Below are 15,316 nucleotides of genomic sequence, written 5' to 3'. Positions count from 1 at the left end.
ATTTACAAGAAGCATCCTATCATCTATCCTCTATAATCCACGGCGCCTTGCTTTCTTCGCCTTCCCTTTCTTCTTCTTCTTCTTCTTCTTCTTCTTCTCCTTCCCCCTGAAAAGAAAGACAGACAGAGAGTATGAGAACATCAACATCAGATTCAGACTCAGATTCCAACAAGAACCAATATCCGTCCCTACTACTACACCCACTTGTTACGACCACAGATATTCACCATTCAAACTCCATTCCCACCAAAAGAACTGGTATATGTTCTTCTGTGTTGCTTTCATCATCTCTCTCTCAGTTTTCATCATTTATGATTGTGATTTTGCAGGGACGACATGGACGGCGGGGGCTCACATAATCACCGGTGTGATCGGCTCCGGCGTGCTGTCGCTGCCGTGGAGCATAGCGCAGCTGGGCTGGATTCTCGGGCCTTTGTGCATACTGTTCTTCGCTGTGATCACAGTTGCCTCAGCTTTCCTCACTGCCGACTGTTATCGCTTTCCCGACCCGGAATCCGGGCCTCTTAGGAACACCAGTTATGTCAAGGCTGTCACCCTCATCTTAGGTAAGAAGCAAGCATGGTTGTGTGGTTTGCTTGTTCAGATCAGCTACTACGGGTCAGCAGTTGCTTATACCATCACTTCTGCTCTTTGCTTCAGGTATTCCTATTACTATCATATCATATCATATCATTTCATATATGCTTCCTAATCCTCCATCTTCACTTTGGGATCTTACTTACAGTGCGATACAGAGGTCGAACTGCTACCACTATAATGGCCATGCCGCGCCTTGCGAAAATGATGACAAAACCTATATGCTCATATTTGGCATCCTTCAAATATTCGTCTCGCAGATACCCAATTTCCACAGCATGGAGTGGCTATCCTCCGTTGCTGCGGTTATGTCCTTCTCTTATGCCTCCATTGGGCTCGGATTAGGCGCTTCCAAAGCCATTGGTGCATCATCCATCCTCTTTCTTCTTAACATACACACACATATATATATATATATATATAATATGTATGCATATCAAAAAATCTGCAACAGGTGATGGAGTTATTAAGGGAAGCATTACTGGAGTTATGGATTCTCCCGGCAGTCAGAAGCTATGGCTGGTTTCTCAGGCAGTAGGCGACATTGCTTTCGCCTATCCTTTTTCCGTCCTTGTCCTTGCTATACAGGTAAACAGCAATAGATTTTCTTTCACATTGTAGAGTCGATGGGAACGATAAAACAACAAGTTTTGGAAGAACTATAACAGGTCTAATTCTTACATAAAGAAAACTTACAATCTTGGAACCGGTCGTGCACACTTGTGGTTGTTTTTTCTTGAAGGATACGTTGAAATCTCCGCCACCTGAGAACAGGACTATGAAGCGAGCATCAGTAATATCTATTGCTCTCACAACGTTTTACTATCTTGGCTGTGGAGGCTTTGGGTATGCAGCATTTGGCGATCAAACGCCCGGTAATATCTTGACAGGTTTTGGCTTCTACGAGCCCTACTGGCTCATCGACTTTGCCAATGCATGCATCGTCCTCCACTTAGTCGGAGGCTACCAGGTATGTATGTATGTCCAAGATCATATCTACACTGATGTTACTTTACACTATAAGCTGAACAAGGTTCGATTAAGCTTAATCAGTTCATTATTCAATACTACCCTTTTTCGACCCTCTCTTCAGGTGTATTCTCAGCCGCTATTTGCAGCAGCCGAAAACTGGATGGGGGAGCATTTCCCGGACAACTCATTTGTAACCAAAACCTACATTCTAAAACTGCCATTGTTGCCTGATCTGAAGATAAGCCTTCAGAGGGTATGTTTCAGGACAGCTTATGTTGCCTCAGGAACTGCTATTGCAGTAATTTTTCCTTTCTTCAATGAGGTTTTGGGAATTCTTGGGGCACTATCTTTCTGGCCCTTAGCCATATATTTTCCAGTGGAGATGTGTCTGAGGAGGAAAGGGATTGAAGCCTGGACAACGGAGTGGCTTGTCCTAAGGGGTTTTAGCTTTGGGTGTTTTGTGATAGCATTGTTTGCTTTTGTGGGATCTGTTGAAGGGGTCATAGCTGCACTTTTTGGTCCTGTTAAATAATCATTCATTCGGACCACAAATTATTGTAAAAACATTGGGTCAGGTCAGGTCAGGATGGATGGACAAATACTAAACAAATGTATATATCTATCTATGGTTCCAATAAATTCAAAAATATCTTAATGTCAGACAAATATCTCCTACACTACAGATTCTAGAGGTCAAACATTGTTAGTCCCGAGTAAGTCCCTTTAACGTCACTATAGTCTGTGTCCTGCCATGGAAATAAAAATAACAGCAGCATAGGCACCCCCCGAACTCATCACTATTCATTTAACTATTTTCCTTTTTCTTCTTCTTCTGTAAGTACATCATGTCTTCTCAAATTATGCTGCTTCATTCATACAGAAGAGGTTAGTCCAATTCTCCATTACTACCAAGAAGTCTTCTGCTCTAATTACTTGTCTGCAAATCATTCTAGGGTTCCTTTTTTAACCGTGATGAGCAAACCCTCTATTAGCCCAACATCCTCCAACTCTGTCCCTGTGAAAACACAATCATGTCTTTTACATTTTCCCCATCTTTATTTCTAATTCAATTATCATCACTAAAGTTAAAAACAAATCCCCAATTACCCATTCCCTGTTCTTGATCAGCGTAATCGTGGCATGAAATCAGTGCATTAAGTAGGTTCTAGTTCAGAAGTCACATACCTTGATTTACAGCTCAGGCAGTGACCCAGCCTCCTTGTGATTTGGGGGATATGTGTGATCATCCTATTCCCGGCGAGCGATCAGGCACCGTGTGGACTGCTCTGGCCCACATCATCACCGCCGTGATCGGATCCGGCGTGCTGACGTTGGGATGGAGCTTGTCCCAGCTCGGATGGATTGCCGGCCCCTTCACCATGCTCGCATTCTCATCGGTTACCCTAGCCTCCGCCCTTCTACTCTGCAATTGCTACAAATGGAGTGATCCCAACACTGGCGTGTTGTACAGAAATGGGTCATACCTGGATGCTGTCCACAGGATTCTTGGTAAGTGCAAAATAAATATGCAAATCTTAATTTGGATTCCATTATATATGAACTGAGTGCAAAAGGGCACGATCTTGATAAAAAAATTCGAGGCAACTTTTCAGAAAAGATATTCGATTTAACTTGACTCAAATTACAGCTCTACCTGTATTGTATCCAGGGAAGAAGAATGCATATGTGTGTGGTGTTATTGTTCGGATAAATTTCATCAAGCTGGGCATTGTCTACACTATTACATCCTCCCTAAGCATGAGGTATTTCTGCAGCTTTGTACATTGCATGTTAATGGAATCAATTGTCACTCAATAGCCAGCAAGAAAAGTAATAATTCTTTCAAATGGAGCAGAGCAATTCAAAAATCAAACTGCTACCATAAGCTAGGGCATGAAGCTTCTTGCAACTATGGTAACACCTACTACATGCTTATATTTGGACTCATCCAAGTGTTTGTGTCTCAAATACCTGATTTCCGGAACACCGAGTGGCTCTCCGTCACAGCAGCAATCATGTCCTTCGCCTATGCCAGCATCGGTACAGGGCTTGGTCTGGCCAAAGTCATAGGTATGTATGTATACATGACTAGAATTCGAAGACAAATGCGATGAGAATAACTCGGACTTGTTCTAACCTTCCTGAACTGGTTTCGCCACAGAAAATGGAGAAATAAAAGGGAGCATCTCAGGAATGCCGGTTGTTCACGCTGAAAATAAAGTATGGTTGGTCTCTCAGGCACTTGGGGACATTGCTTTCGCTTTCCCGTTCTCGGTTATATTCCTGGAAATAATGGTGAGCACATTTCTATATCTGCACTGCATAATGTAAGCAATGGCGAAAAACTAATAGTCAAGCATTATGTTCGAAGGATACACTCAAGCCTTACCCGGTCGAGAAGGTCACCATGAAGAAGGCATCGATAATGGCAGTTTGCATCACATTGTTCTTCAACTTATGCTGTGGAGGATTCAGCTATGCAGCTTTTGGTAACTTCACTCCCGGGAACCTCCTGAGTGGCTTTGGGTTCTACGAGCCCTACTGGCTCGTCGACTTTGCCAATGTCTGCGTCGTCCTGCATCTTGTGGGAGGGTACCAGGTGTTCACTCAGCCTATGTACGCAAGCATCGAGAAGTTCTTTACTGAGAAGTACCCCAACAGTGCATTTGTTCACGGCCAGCTGAAGCAAATGCCGGGCCTGCGACTGAATCTCATGAGGCTGTGCCTTAGAACTTCTTACGTCGGATTAACAACAGGGTTCTCGATGCTTTTCCCTTACTTCAACCAAGTTGTGGGAGTCGCAGGCGCAGTCAACTTCTGGCCGGTGGTTGTGTATTTCCCGGTGGAGATGTATCTGGCGCAGAAGAATATCGCTCCTCGGACGAGGAAAGCCATCCTTCTTCGAATCTACAGCTTTGTAACATTGGCTGTCATTCTCTTTGCCTTTGTTGGCTCCATTAAAAGCCTCATTGCAGCTCGGTTCAGCTGAAATCAAGAAATGTTTTAGCTCGCGCTGTGTTATCTAAAAATGCGCATAGAATTCTCCAAGAATAAATAAATAAATAGATTTTAGGTGAGACGATCATTGTGACGAGAGAAACAGACGTAACAACATATCCTTGCAAGAGTCGAGTAAGCTGTACATACAAATACATACATATATATATAGAGAGAGAGAATGTGTGTGTATATGATATGATTAAATTCCGACCAGACCCTCTTGCAGGAAGCCTTTGCAATGTATGTCAAGAATGATTACTTTAGCATATATGACAAAGAGAAGCAGCAAGCAGGAAACATGAGGGGGGGTGACATCAACCATGCCCTTCACGTCCGAATCTTAATTTTAAGAATGGCAATGCATCGATATTCACTTCTTCTTCTTCTTCTTCTTCTTCCCCAGAAGGCAGATATGAATGATCATATCTGTACACCACCCAACCAGTCAGTCAACCAGAGAGACAGAGGGTTGGGGTAGGGGGAAGGGGGGGGGGGGGGAGTTGACCGGGCGTCTTGGGGGTGAGCTACCGGCCTTTCCCTCACACGCTCAATGGCGTTGAATTCTTTAATGAATTCATGCACTTTTTATGCACATTGCCACTGCTGTGCAGTTCCCATATCAGCCCCCCAACATTAACCAATTCCTTTCTATTTATTTTAGCCTCCCTCCTCCTCAACACACTACACTGCTGCAACCAACACGCCCACGCCCACACCCACGCCCTCATTTTGCCACCAGTTTTTCATTTATGCTATCCGATCCAATCCTATCCCTTCCTCGTCCTCATCATTTTCATATTATTAATCACTTGTATTCATTCGTTACGGAAATAGAATATATATAAGCAATTTGAACACCAAGAATTTGTAATATAAGTGCAGAATTGGATGGGGCGCGTACCGTGCTGCGAGAAGGAGAATGTGAAGAGGGGGCAATGGACTCCCGAGGAGGATCAGAAGCTCTCATCGTACATTGCGCAGCACGGGACGAGGAATTGGCGCCTCATCCCCAAGCATGCCGGTTTCTTCTCTAAACTAATTTGATCTGAGTTTTCAATACATTTATATACATGTGTGCCTGTGTGTTTGTGTTGATTGATTGGCATTGGCTTTCAGGTCTACAGAGATGTGGGAAGAGCTGCAGATTGAGATGGACGAATTACCTACGCCCTGACCTCAAACACGGCCAATTCACCGAGGCGGAAGAACAGACCATCGTCACTCTCCATTCAGTCCTCGGAAATCGGTAATTCTGCAAATTATATATATGAGTATAAATTGATATATATATATATATGTATAATTGATAGACTAGTAATGAATGAATGAATGAGAAAATGTGATTCGCGCGCGCTTACCAGGTGGTCCGTAATCGCGGCACAGCTGCCAGGGCGGACGGACAACGACGTCAAAAACCACTGGAACACGAAGCTGAAGAAGAAGCTATCGGGAATGGGGATCGATCCAGTCACGCACAAACCGTTTTCGCACCTGATTACAGAGATCGCCACGCTGCCGCCGCCGCAGGCCCCCAATCTGGCCGAGGCTGCCCTAGGCTGCTTCAAGGACGAAATGCTCCACCTCCTCACAAAGCGGAGGATCGACATCCAGCTCCAGCAATTCACCGCCGTCAATCCGTCCAACTCCACCGCCATCGACAACAAAGACGAGACCATCGAGAAAATCAAGTTCGGATTATCCAAGGCCATCAAGGAACCGGACATGCTGCAGATGACCAAACCCTGGGACGCCGTCGGGACGACGTCGGCGTACGTCGGCGGTAACTTCAACTCCTTCCCAGGATCATCGGACGCCGGATTCCAGTACGAACTGGCGTCGCTGGGGAACGAAGGGGACGCTTCGCCGTGGGGGCAGAGCATGTGCACCGGGAGCACGTGCACCGCCGCGGAACAGCGCGGCAGCGGTGGGAGGGTCAGTGAGAAAGCCGAAGGCGGACACTTGGACGAATCCGGTTCGAGGAAAGATACCAGGAATGGATCGAGTGTGTTCAACCCCGACTGCTCCTTGTGGGACCTACCGTCAGATGATCTCATCAATCCAATAGTTTAACGGCCAGGATTTCGCGGAGAAAAATTCACTTTTTAAAAGACAAAAGAAACTGTAAATAAGTGAAGACTGCCGTACGGAGGGTAACTGTTTTGTCCCTTCGATTTCGTCCCATGTAAAAATTGGAGCACATGAGAAAATGATCAGCAACTGAAACAAGCAGACAGCACTGAATAAAACAAACATTTTAGCCCTCACTTTGTTACATTTTTTTTCAAGTCTTTGCACAATTCTTCTGTAGATTCGCAGGACAATTACCATAAAGATCTATCATCTATTCTTTTTAAGGGACAAAAACAATGATAACTAAAACCCTGAATTCGGGCTCAAGCCTGGCCTTTCTATGCGCTCTCAAAGCCGAATACTCGGAAAACACCTGGGCCGACAGAAGAAAGAGATGTGGGATGGTCAAAACAACAAAAAAAAAGGTTTATTTCATGTCAAGTTTTGTAGAGAGAGGTACCTTCATCGGCCTGGTATTTGTTCTTGTCGTCTCCGGCGTAGGCAAGTAAGTTGTATTTGGGATTCCATTCCACGCTGTTCATGGCAGCTCGGCAGGGGATTTGGTGGGCTGGTCGCCCTGTTTGGACATGTGACTGTAGAAGAGTTAAGTACAGGAAAACATGACTTTCGAATTTGAAGAGCAGTACGAAGAAAATGTGAGAGATTTGGAGGGTGCTCACTATGTCAATAAACAAGTCCTCGCTGGCAGAAGCAATGTATTCCCCAGTGTGGTTGAAACTTATTGTCCGAACAGGCCATCTGGTTTAATATATGATTTGAGAAAAACTTTGTTAATCAGAAATGGTAAAATCACCTTAGATCAATGGGTTAAAGATAATACGAAAATAGTTTTTCCATGCCTCTCGGTGGAGGAACTTACTCAAGTTTTGTGAATGTACGGACACAGAGCATCTCCTTGATATCCCAAAGGCTGACTAATGAATCAGCACTCCCCACAGCAAAATATCTGTGCAAGAACAAACAGTTTTTGGCATCTTCAAAACTTTCAAGTATCAGAAAGCATAGCACATAAAATAGACAGACTTCTTGGATTTAATTGGACTTGGTTTTTAAACAAACAGGAAATTAATTGTTATAAATCATCAATAAATAGCTAACTCTCTACCCTGTTTCACATTAAAAGGGGTGAGAAATAGATTTTAAGGCACCTTCCTAGTGGGTCGATTGCAATGCAATAGCAACCGGCTGTATGAGCCATGAGGGTATCAACAGCTCGAAGGGTTGGATAAGCAAGTACTTCCACGGTGCCTGAGGTGGGGGAAGAACCAAGAAATGGGTTATAATATAGTCCAGCACATTCAAACAGAAAGACAAAACATGCACATAAAAGCAGGAACTCCTTTATGGGATTGATTCTCACCATTTCCGGTAGTTAAAAAGAATAAGTCACCGGTAATGTTCCAAGCTATCTCATTCACCTGACAACGAACATCTGAAGAATCAGATTGGGAAGGTAAAAACTATTCAAGACTTTAAAATCTAATTCTAGCATGTTCCACATGATGTGCTCCATGCATCATTTTGATCTTATGTTAGTATAACAAAGAAAGGGGGGATTCACACTAGAATTCCTCTCTAATATAGTAAAAATATCAAGCAAAACAAAAACATATGTGAATGCATAACTTGTCGGTTACAAAAGTTGGATACCCAAGTTCAGGGTTACATCAAGATCAGCACTTGGCAAAACAGAATGAAATATATAGCAAAGTGTTTCTAACCTATATAGGCTGTTATTGCAAGTTCTGATGACAAATTACTAAGCATCCTTCTCTTACTTAACTCGACAACTGTCAATAGATACCGCTCAATAATCTTACCTCATAGTTGAACTTGCGTTTATGTATGGGTTTAAATTTGCGAACATCCAAGATTGTTAACTCATCGTCCTGAAATTTACAAAATAAAAAATAAAAAACTTTAAAAAAGACATGGTGCCAACCATCACGATGACTAAATAGACAAAATATTGTAGGGAAAGATAATGCACAATTTGACAATATACTAAGAGAAAAATAAAAAATAAAACACTAGTGACATTGTTTACCCTATTACCAACGGCTACATGAGTGCCATCAGGTTTGTAGGTGATATTTATATTCTCCCCACTAAGTTCTGCTTGCTGTGAGCATTTCCCACCTACAAATCACAATGAATATTACAGAAAAAATATGAAAATCCAGTTCCAACTTACATTAAAAATAAATAAATAAACCTCCCAAAAGTACTATACTTCAGCATAAATTTGTTCAATGACAAATAATTAAGTTAGCCATGAAGCATAGGCATTTATAGCCTAATGGTGTGTGCAGTGAACAGACATTTATAAGTAAAGAGTAGGTTGATGCAATAACCATAACTTACTACGAGCATCCCACAATCGGACGGTCTTGTCGCCTGATGCAGTTGCAATCAAATCAGCATGCTTTGGATCCCAGCATAACTGATCAACACTGTCAGTGTGCCCTTTTAGCTCAATATCTTTAACTTTACCCTGAACAGCCACATAACACGGTGATAAAAAACCAGAAAACAACTAACAAAGAAATTTCTCAAGACTGCAATATCTCTCTCTCTCTCTCATACACATATCAGGACCTGACAAAATCTTAACACCGTGATTATAAGTTCTTCAAAACAAGGAAATACATAGTACACACCCGTTAAGCATGCCATGGAAAACCTGCGTTCCATCTAAATGGAAAATTATTATTTTGGTCTTCCAAGCAAGGCCACTCCACTTTCAATTGCACTTTAAAAATTCATAACATTATTTCCCAAATCTGGAAATTCCGATCACATATCATCTCAATTTTAAAAATCACACTGTATTCCATCACCGATCTTTCATCATTGTCATATAAAACACAAACAAAAATGTTTTAAATTGGTATGTGTAACTGACAAAAAAAAAGAGTTGATTGCCCTTTCGTTTGCAGAAACCAAATATCTCCCTACACAGGAATATATTTCATATTGCCATAATCTCACAAATCAAGCTTAACATTCACATCAGAAGCAAGAAACAACACAAAACTCCACAACCACAAAAAAAGAACAATTGAAGGAAAAATGATCCCCAAACGGAACCCCTAATTTTCACATAAGGCACATTCATTGTACTGGATAAACTTCAGATCCTAATAACCACATCGCCAAACGAAACATATAAGAATTAAAAACAAACAAACAAACATAATACATCAAAAACTTACGTGTCCATAAGGTTCAATGTGCCAAACTCGTGCCGTCTGGTCGACGGAACCAGAAGCCAATTTTGTTCCCGCACAATTCCATGCCACTGAATGCACCTTAAAGAAATAACATTCAATTTTCAATTCATAGACGAAATCGATAAATTTGTATAAACGCCCGAGCAATAGGGTTAGGGCATGGAGTACCTTCTTCTTGTGGCCTTGGTACTCTCTGCTGTGAAGGGTTTTGAAGGGTATCGTTTCCTCCATGGTTGCAAACAAAGCTCCACTATCCCTGTTTCGTTGCTTAAGCGTAGTGTACTTCGATTTAAAAACGCGCTTTTGAAATCGCTTTAGTTCATTACAATGCGATGTTTTCGTTAAGGAATTTTTAAATTACCTTTAAAAGTAGAAATGCTTATTAATGAGAAAAGGAAAGTGTTGGATTATTTATTTTTATTTTTATATTAAATTAAAATTTAATCTTACATTGATACATCAAACAATTATGCAAATCAAAATCTCCAAACAAAGACACCGTATGTTACCTTACAGCATTTTTTCTTGATCCTGTTCCTGTTGTCTTCACTCACAACGAACATTTACAAGAATGTCTTGTTACAGACCAATAGAATGTAGCAAGTTTGATGCACCATAACTAATTTAACTCAGTTCCATCATTGTAAAGGCTACCATAGACATGAAGTTTCACAAGCAATTCGAGCTAGACGAATCAAACTATGATCGATCTATGGTCTACTTACAGGGCCAACAACCAAAGTACTATGAGCAGTGGATCGAGACTTGCTCGAAAAATTCAGATCATATCTTCACCTCGTCGTCCTCCTCCTCCTCATCATCATCGCCTTCTTCGATCCCAACCCAATGAGTGAATGCAAAGAGAAACTCCTTGATGTTCACAGCTCCATTCCTGTCCCAGTCCATTTCTTCTGCATACAATGATGAGAAACATATTAGAACATGCTATATATATGTGTGTAGCGTTTAGTGAGACTGACCAAATCTTTTCATGGCAATTCTCCCGGAAGATCGTTCCCCAGAAGCGGTTTCATTAATAGCATCGATCATCTCATCTTTGCTAACATAACCATCCTTGTTCTTATCCAAGCACGTAAAGGCATCGACTAGTATTTCAAAAGTAGCCTCTAGATTTGGCATCGCTATCTGAGTTTCCAATCGATATAAGAAGCACAACAAGCAACATTATTATATGTTAACTGGCAAAAGAAATAGTATGACAAACCGATCTTGGTTGCAGCCACCTGATCTTTACTGCAAAAATGTAAGCTTGTAATACATCCCAAATCTTATTCTTAAAAAGGGAAGGGATAAAGGACATGCAATGATTGAATGATGTATGATAAGTATGCAATCACTTATAAAGATGTGCGAAAAAAAATTGAAATTGTACTCAGGATACAGCATGTTGAGCAGTCGGGCCTTCCTTCAGAAGATAAACGAGACAAAGAAGAACAATAAATTCATTGAACGTAATTTGCATATCCTCGTTTATATCGCATGCCTGGAAGAGGTCATTGATTTCCTCATCAGTGAAATTGATCTCAAGCTTGCGAAAGCAACTCTTAAGCTCTTGATGATCTATTGCACCGTTTCCATCCTCATCTATTCACACAACACACAAATGAACTAATTATATCACAATAATGTTTTATATAAATTTCATGGACAGAGGGATCTTGCGGGCTACTGCAGGATTATTTGCAAACTCTTTTGAAAAAGGTCAAATATACCAATTCCCGATTTCAAATATAGTTTAACTTCGAATTAATACTAACTAAAGTTGAAAACCAAAAAGTACTCTTGCAAATGCTCATTTGAAGTCTCTCTTTAAGGCATGTAAACATAAAACTATGCAAACAACAAATGAAGTAAATAAAAGTATGTGCATGCTCCTTTCGAAGAATAGTTACCGAATTCATGGAATGCAGTTCTGCACTTCCTAAAACTCTCATCAATCTTAGGGAATTTCAAGATGATGCTGTTAAAGGATGTCGTAGAACTCCCTCGGCTTTCTCTCCTGCGCACTACCTCATTAATTTTGGCCTCGAGCTTTGTCTCGGTCACTGAAGCCTTAGCAACAGCACCTCCCATTGTCCTTGTGATTATGAATCAATAGGCAGAAGAAAAATATGAAACTTAACGAGGTATGCATCTTCCTACTAAGTACAAATTAAAATGTGCAGAGTAAAACATATTAGCAGCAGAAACAGGAAGATGGCTTCTGTTATAGAAAGGATGTGAAAAATGTGAAGAAGATGAAAAACAGAGTTTCCATGTATTCCCCCCTACGACAATCCGTAATTCCCTAACAACCATCAATCAAAATGCAAGTTTCGATTCACTTGAATATGCGATGAAGTTGAATCATCGTCACATAAATCAATGCAATCCAAAGCTTATCCACACGCAAACTATTCGAGACAGGATTATCCAGAACCAAACAACACACCGAGCGCCTATTTTGAATATCAATTCCTCTCCAGTCCCCGTGGGAATCAAGATCGAAGAGATTCTATTATTCTTCCAGGTTCACAATCAATCAAAAGAAAAATCAACGAACGAACAGGTTCAACAAAGTAAAGAGAATCATTCCAGCAAATTAACTATCATCGATTGAAATCCAAAATTCTCAGAAATAAAAGCTAACGTGGAATAACTTAGAAACAAGACAAATCTGTAGTGTATTCGCGATGGACAAGCATAGAAACCTCACCTGCAGCGTAGAATAACACAAAATCCGCGAATTGGAAAGCTCAATCTTCGTCTAGCTGACAGCGAACGATATCAAAATGAAACTTCTCTGCAAAAGACACGCATCAGCAATCTTTCATCGGACCGATTTGAACGACGAGTGCTGGCCATGGGTAATATTTTAAATTTTATTAAATAATACCGATACATAAATATATTTGATTTTATTATTTCAATTTACAAGTTACAACCTCTTTATTTATATATATATATATATATAATAATAATAATATTTAATTTTGTTAAGAGTGTGAAATGGTATGATTCATATGAAAATTTCTAAATAAAATAAATAAGCATAAATCCTTTTGTCCTTTGAATATCAGAATATATGCTTCTTTTTTTAATTATGAAAAAAAAAAAAAGAAATTTGCGCTTAAGTTGCTCTTTCTTTTTTTTTTTTTTTTTTCCTTAGTTAAATTTCGTACATTACTAAATTTAAATTTAACAAAATATTTTAACATTCACTTTTTTTCCTATAATTCTCACTATATTTATTACATTGTATTTTTCCATTTTCATTAACTATTAAATAAATTTTCAAAAATATTATTAGTTATAATTTCATTTTTATTATTTTTTAATAAAATTTTAGTTTTTAAAATGCAATTTTATAGGATCGGAAGGAGTGTATTGTATTTTATATTTTTTTATTATAAAACATAAAAAAATACTACTAATTACTTTCTCTGTCCAATCTTATTTTTATTTTTTCAGTTTGTTTATTATATTTATATTATTATTATTGACAATACAAAAAAAATAAATTTTTAATTTTTAAATATTTATTTATAACAAATATCATTATATTTATTTATTTAAGTCTTTTTATTTACTAATTAATTTTTAAAAATACTTTTTTTTTAATTTTTATTTGTCTCTAACTCCGAATAAATCTCAATTGAATTTTTTTTTTTTTTTAATAATGTAGGAAGCCGCAGGAGTAGCTATTGAATCCTGATTTCAGAATCACATGTTCAACCTCTACTCCACCAGGACATCGGGACTGAAATGGGCTATTTATTTATTTATTTTTTATGACACGAGAATCCGCAACCGGTACTCAAAAGTGCACATTAAGGGTGTGTTTGTTTGAAGGATTTTGGTGGATTTCCACTATTCATCCAATTTTTTTCCCCCAAAAACATCAAATCAAACACTTATTTTTCATTTTTTATATTATACTAAAAATCAATTTTACATTCAAAACATCACATCAAACCCTATTTATATCACATCATACAACTATTCAAATTCAAAATTTTTACTATTCAAATCTCAACTCAAAATCCAAACCCCCAAACAAACACACCCTAAATAAACTTTCAGATTGAATCTAATACTCTGCAAACTAGGCTCAACGGAAAAATCACATTGAACGAACGAACCATGCGTGGCAGGTGACCTGATAGAAAAAAGTATTACTCTACTAGTTGCCCTTAAAAATATGCATTTGATTTTTCTAACAAATTAAGAAATAATATTCACTTTATTTAAATGAACTTGTTTTACTGTTTTTGAAATATTTTATCATTTATTTAAAATTATAAGTCAAACTTGAAAAAAATATAAAAATGATAAAAATATAAACCATATTACGTAACCTTGGACGGTGAATTAGTGATCCACCTGGCGCCCGGTGGGATTGAAGTTCTCGTGTCCGTCGGATCGGATCAGATCTGATTCACACGATTCTTCCACTACTTTCCTACTGCACAAATGCAATTAAATAGATATTTATATGTTAAATTATCTTAAATTTTATTTCAATACTCTTTTCGTTTTATATAATTTATCTTTATTTTTTATTTTTTTATCTATCGCATAATTTATTATTTTTATTTTTTGAAATATAATTATATATTTTAATTATATTTAAATTTTAAATTTTAATTAAATTATTTAAATATTTTAATTTTAATTTATAATTATTTTTACTAATATATTTTTTAATTACTTATTGATTATACCTTATTAAATTTTCGTATCTACAGTAATACATCCAAGTTATGATGGAGTAATATTTTGATATTCTATTTTATAAAAAAATAAATAATATATTTTTATTAAAAATTTACGAGTTTTAATTTATAATTTGATAATAACTAATTAAAAAAAAAAAAAAATCTAAACATTAGAAAATATTATATATATATATATATTTTAGTACATATTTTTAAAATATTAATTATTATTATTATTGTTATTTTATACAATCAAATTTGCATCATGAATAAAAACAGGCATGCCACCAAATGACCAAATTCGGGCTCACAATTATTGGGTGGACATTATGGTACTAAGATGTCTTATTCCATTTGGATATGATTTGTTCGTCCAAATATAATGGGAATTTTTTGGTTTTAATACTTGCAAATTAGGCACTTATACCGGATATATTTGTTACTTCAAATTTGAAATACCATTTTCTAAAAATATACTCCCTCAGTCTCGTAAGCTTTTTGCATGGAGTTTTAGAAATATTAGTATTATATTGAGATATAGTTAAAAATAAAATAGAAACGACTAAAATGACCTTATTATTATTGTGTGATATAAAGATAATGGTATTTGTGTAATATATTGAAAGTTGTAAGAGTATTTGTAATATTAGGTAGATAGTACATTTACTTTAAAAAAAAATAAAAAATAAATACTTTGTTACGAAA

The 15,316-nt window shown here is 38.0% G+C and overlaps 5 protein-coding genes and 1 long non-coding RNA gene across 6 annotated transcripts; 3 read left to right on the top strand and 3 right to left on the bottom strand.

Moving 5' to 3' along the window:
• Positions 1–125: 125 nt before the first annotated feature.
• On the top strand, positions 126–2,101 carry LOC127254121 (probable amino acid permease 7). Its single transcript, XM_051279028.1, has 6 exons — positions 126–258; positions 330–660; positions 746–960; positions 1,052–1,185; positions 1,340–1,567; positions 1,691–2,101. Exons 1-6 carry the CDS (start codon positions 132–134, stop codon positions 2,099–2,101), a joined length of 1,446 nt encoding a protein of 481 aa, XP_051134985.1. The 5' UTR covers positions 126–131.
• On the bottom strand, positions 879–3,622 carry LOC127254127 (uncharacterized). The gene is made up of 4 exons (XR_007839407.1): positions 3,541–3,622; positions 3,224–3,338; positions 1,080–3,060; positions 879–983 (listed from the first exon to the last, which is right to left on the bottom strand). It is a non-coding gene; the product is annotated as an uncharacterized LOC127254127 (long non-coding RNA).
• Positions 2,805–4,840, top strand: LOC127254122 (probable amino acid permease 7). The gene is made up of 5 exons (XM_051279029.1): positions 2,805–3,078; positions 3,239–3,332; positions 3,425–3,639; positions 3,731–3,864; positions 3,941–4,840. Exons 1-5 carry the CDS (start codon positions 2,805–2,807, stop codon positions 4,556–4,558), a joined length of 1,335 nt encoding a protein of 444 aa, XP_051134986.1. The 3' UTR covers positions 4,559–4,840.
• A 438-nt stretch (positions 4,841–5,278) lies between these two features.
• LOC127254126 (transcription factor MYB80) lies at positions 5,279–6,682 on the top strand. The gene is made up of 3 exons (XM_051279034.1): positions 5,279–5,590; positions 5,686–5,815; positions 5,931–6,682. Exons 1-3 carry the CDS (start codon positions 5,458–5,460, stop codon positions 6,637–6,639), a joined length of 972 nt encoding a protein of 323 aa, XP_051134991.1. The 5' UTR covers positions 5,279–5,457; the 3' UTR covers positions 6,640–6,682.
• A 105-nt stretch (positions 6,683–6,787) lies between these two features.
• LOC127254123 (THO complex subunit 3) lies at positions 6,788–10,225 on the bottom strand. Its single transcript, XM_051279030.1, has 11 exons — positions 10,062–10,225; positions 9,876–9,971; positions 9,025–9,154; positions 8,708–8,799; positions 8,481–8,549; positions 8,021–8,078; positions 7,809–7,908; positions 7,520–7,606; positions 7,320–7,398; positions 7,100–7,232; positions 6,788–7,012 (listed from the first exon to the last, which is right to left on the bottom strand). Exons 1-11 carry the CDS (start codon positions 10,122–10,124, stop codon positions 6,978–6,980), a joined length of 942 nt encoding a protein of 313 aa, XP_051134987.1. The 5' UTR covers positions 10,125–10,225; the 3' UTR covers positions 6,788–6,977.
• A 173-nt stretch (positions 10,226–10,398) lies between these two features.
• LOC127254124 (probable calcium-binding protein CML21) lies at positions 10,399–12,775 on the bottom strand. Its single transcript, XM_051279031.1, has 5 exons — positions 12,610–12,775; positions 11,807–11,991; positions 11,296–11,498; positions 10,874–11,039; positions 10,399–10,804 (listed from the first exon to the last, which is right to left on the bottom strand). The coding sequence occupies exons 2-5, from the start codon at positions 11,985–11,987 to the stop codon at positions 10,677–10,679; spliced, it is 678 nt and encodes a 225-aa protein (XP_051134988.1). The 5' UTR covers positions 11,988–11,991; positions 12,610–12,775; the 3' UTR covers positions 10,399–10,676.
• Positions 12,776–15,316: the final 2,541 nt, after the last annotated feature.

Source organism: Andrographis paniculata, unplaced genomic scaffold, assembly GCF_009805555.1.
Source record: "Andrographis paniculata isolate CXL003 unplaced genomic scaffold, ASM980555v1 Contig52END, whole genome shotgun sequence".
Classification (NCBI taxonomy): Eukaryota; Viridiplantae; Streptophyta; class Magnoliopsida; order Lamiales; family Acanthaceae; genus Andrographis; species Andrographis paniculata.
The sequence above is the reverse complement of the archived record's forward strand: the minus strand, read 5'-3'. Positions and strand labels throughout refer to the sequence as shown.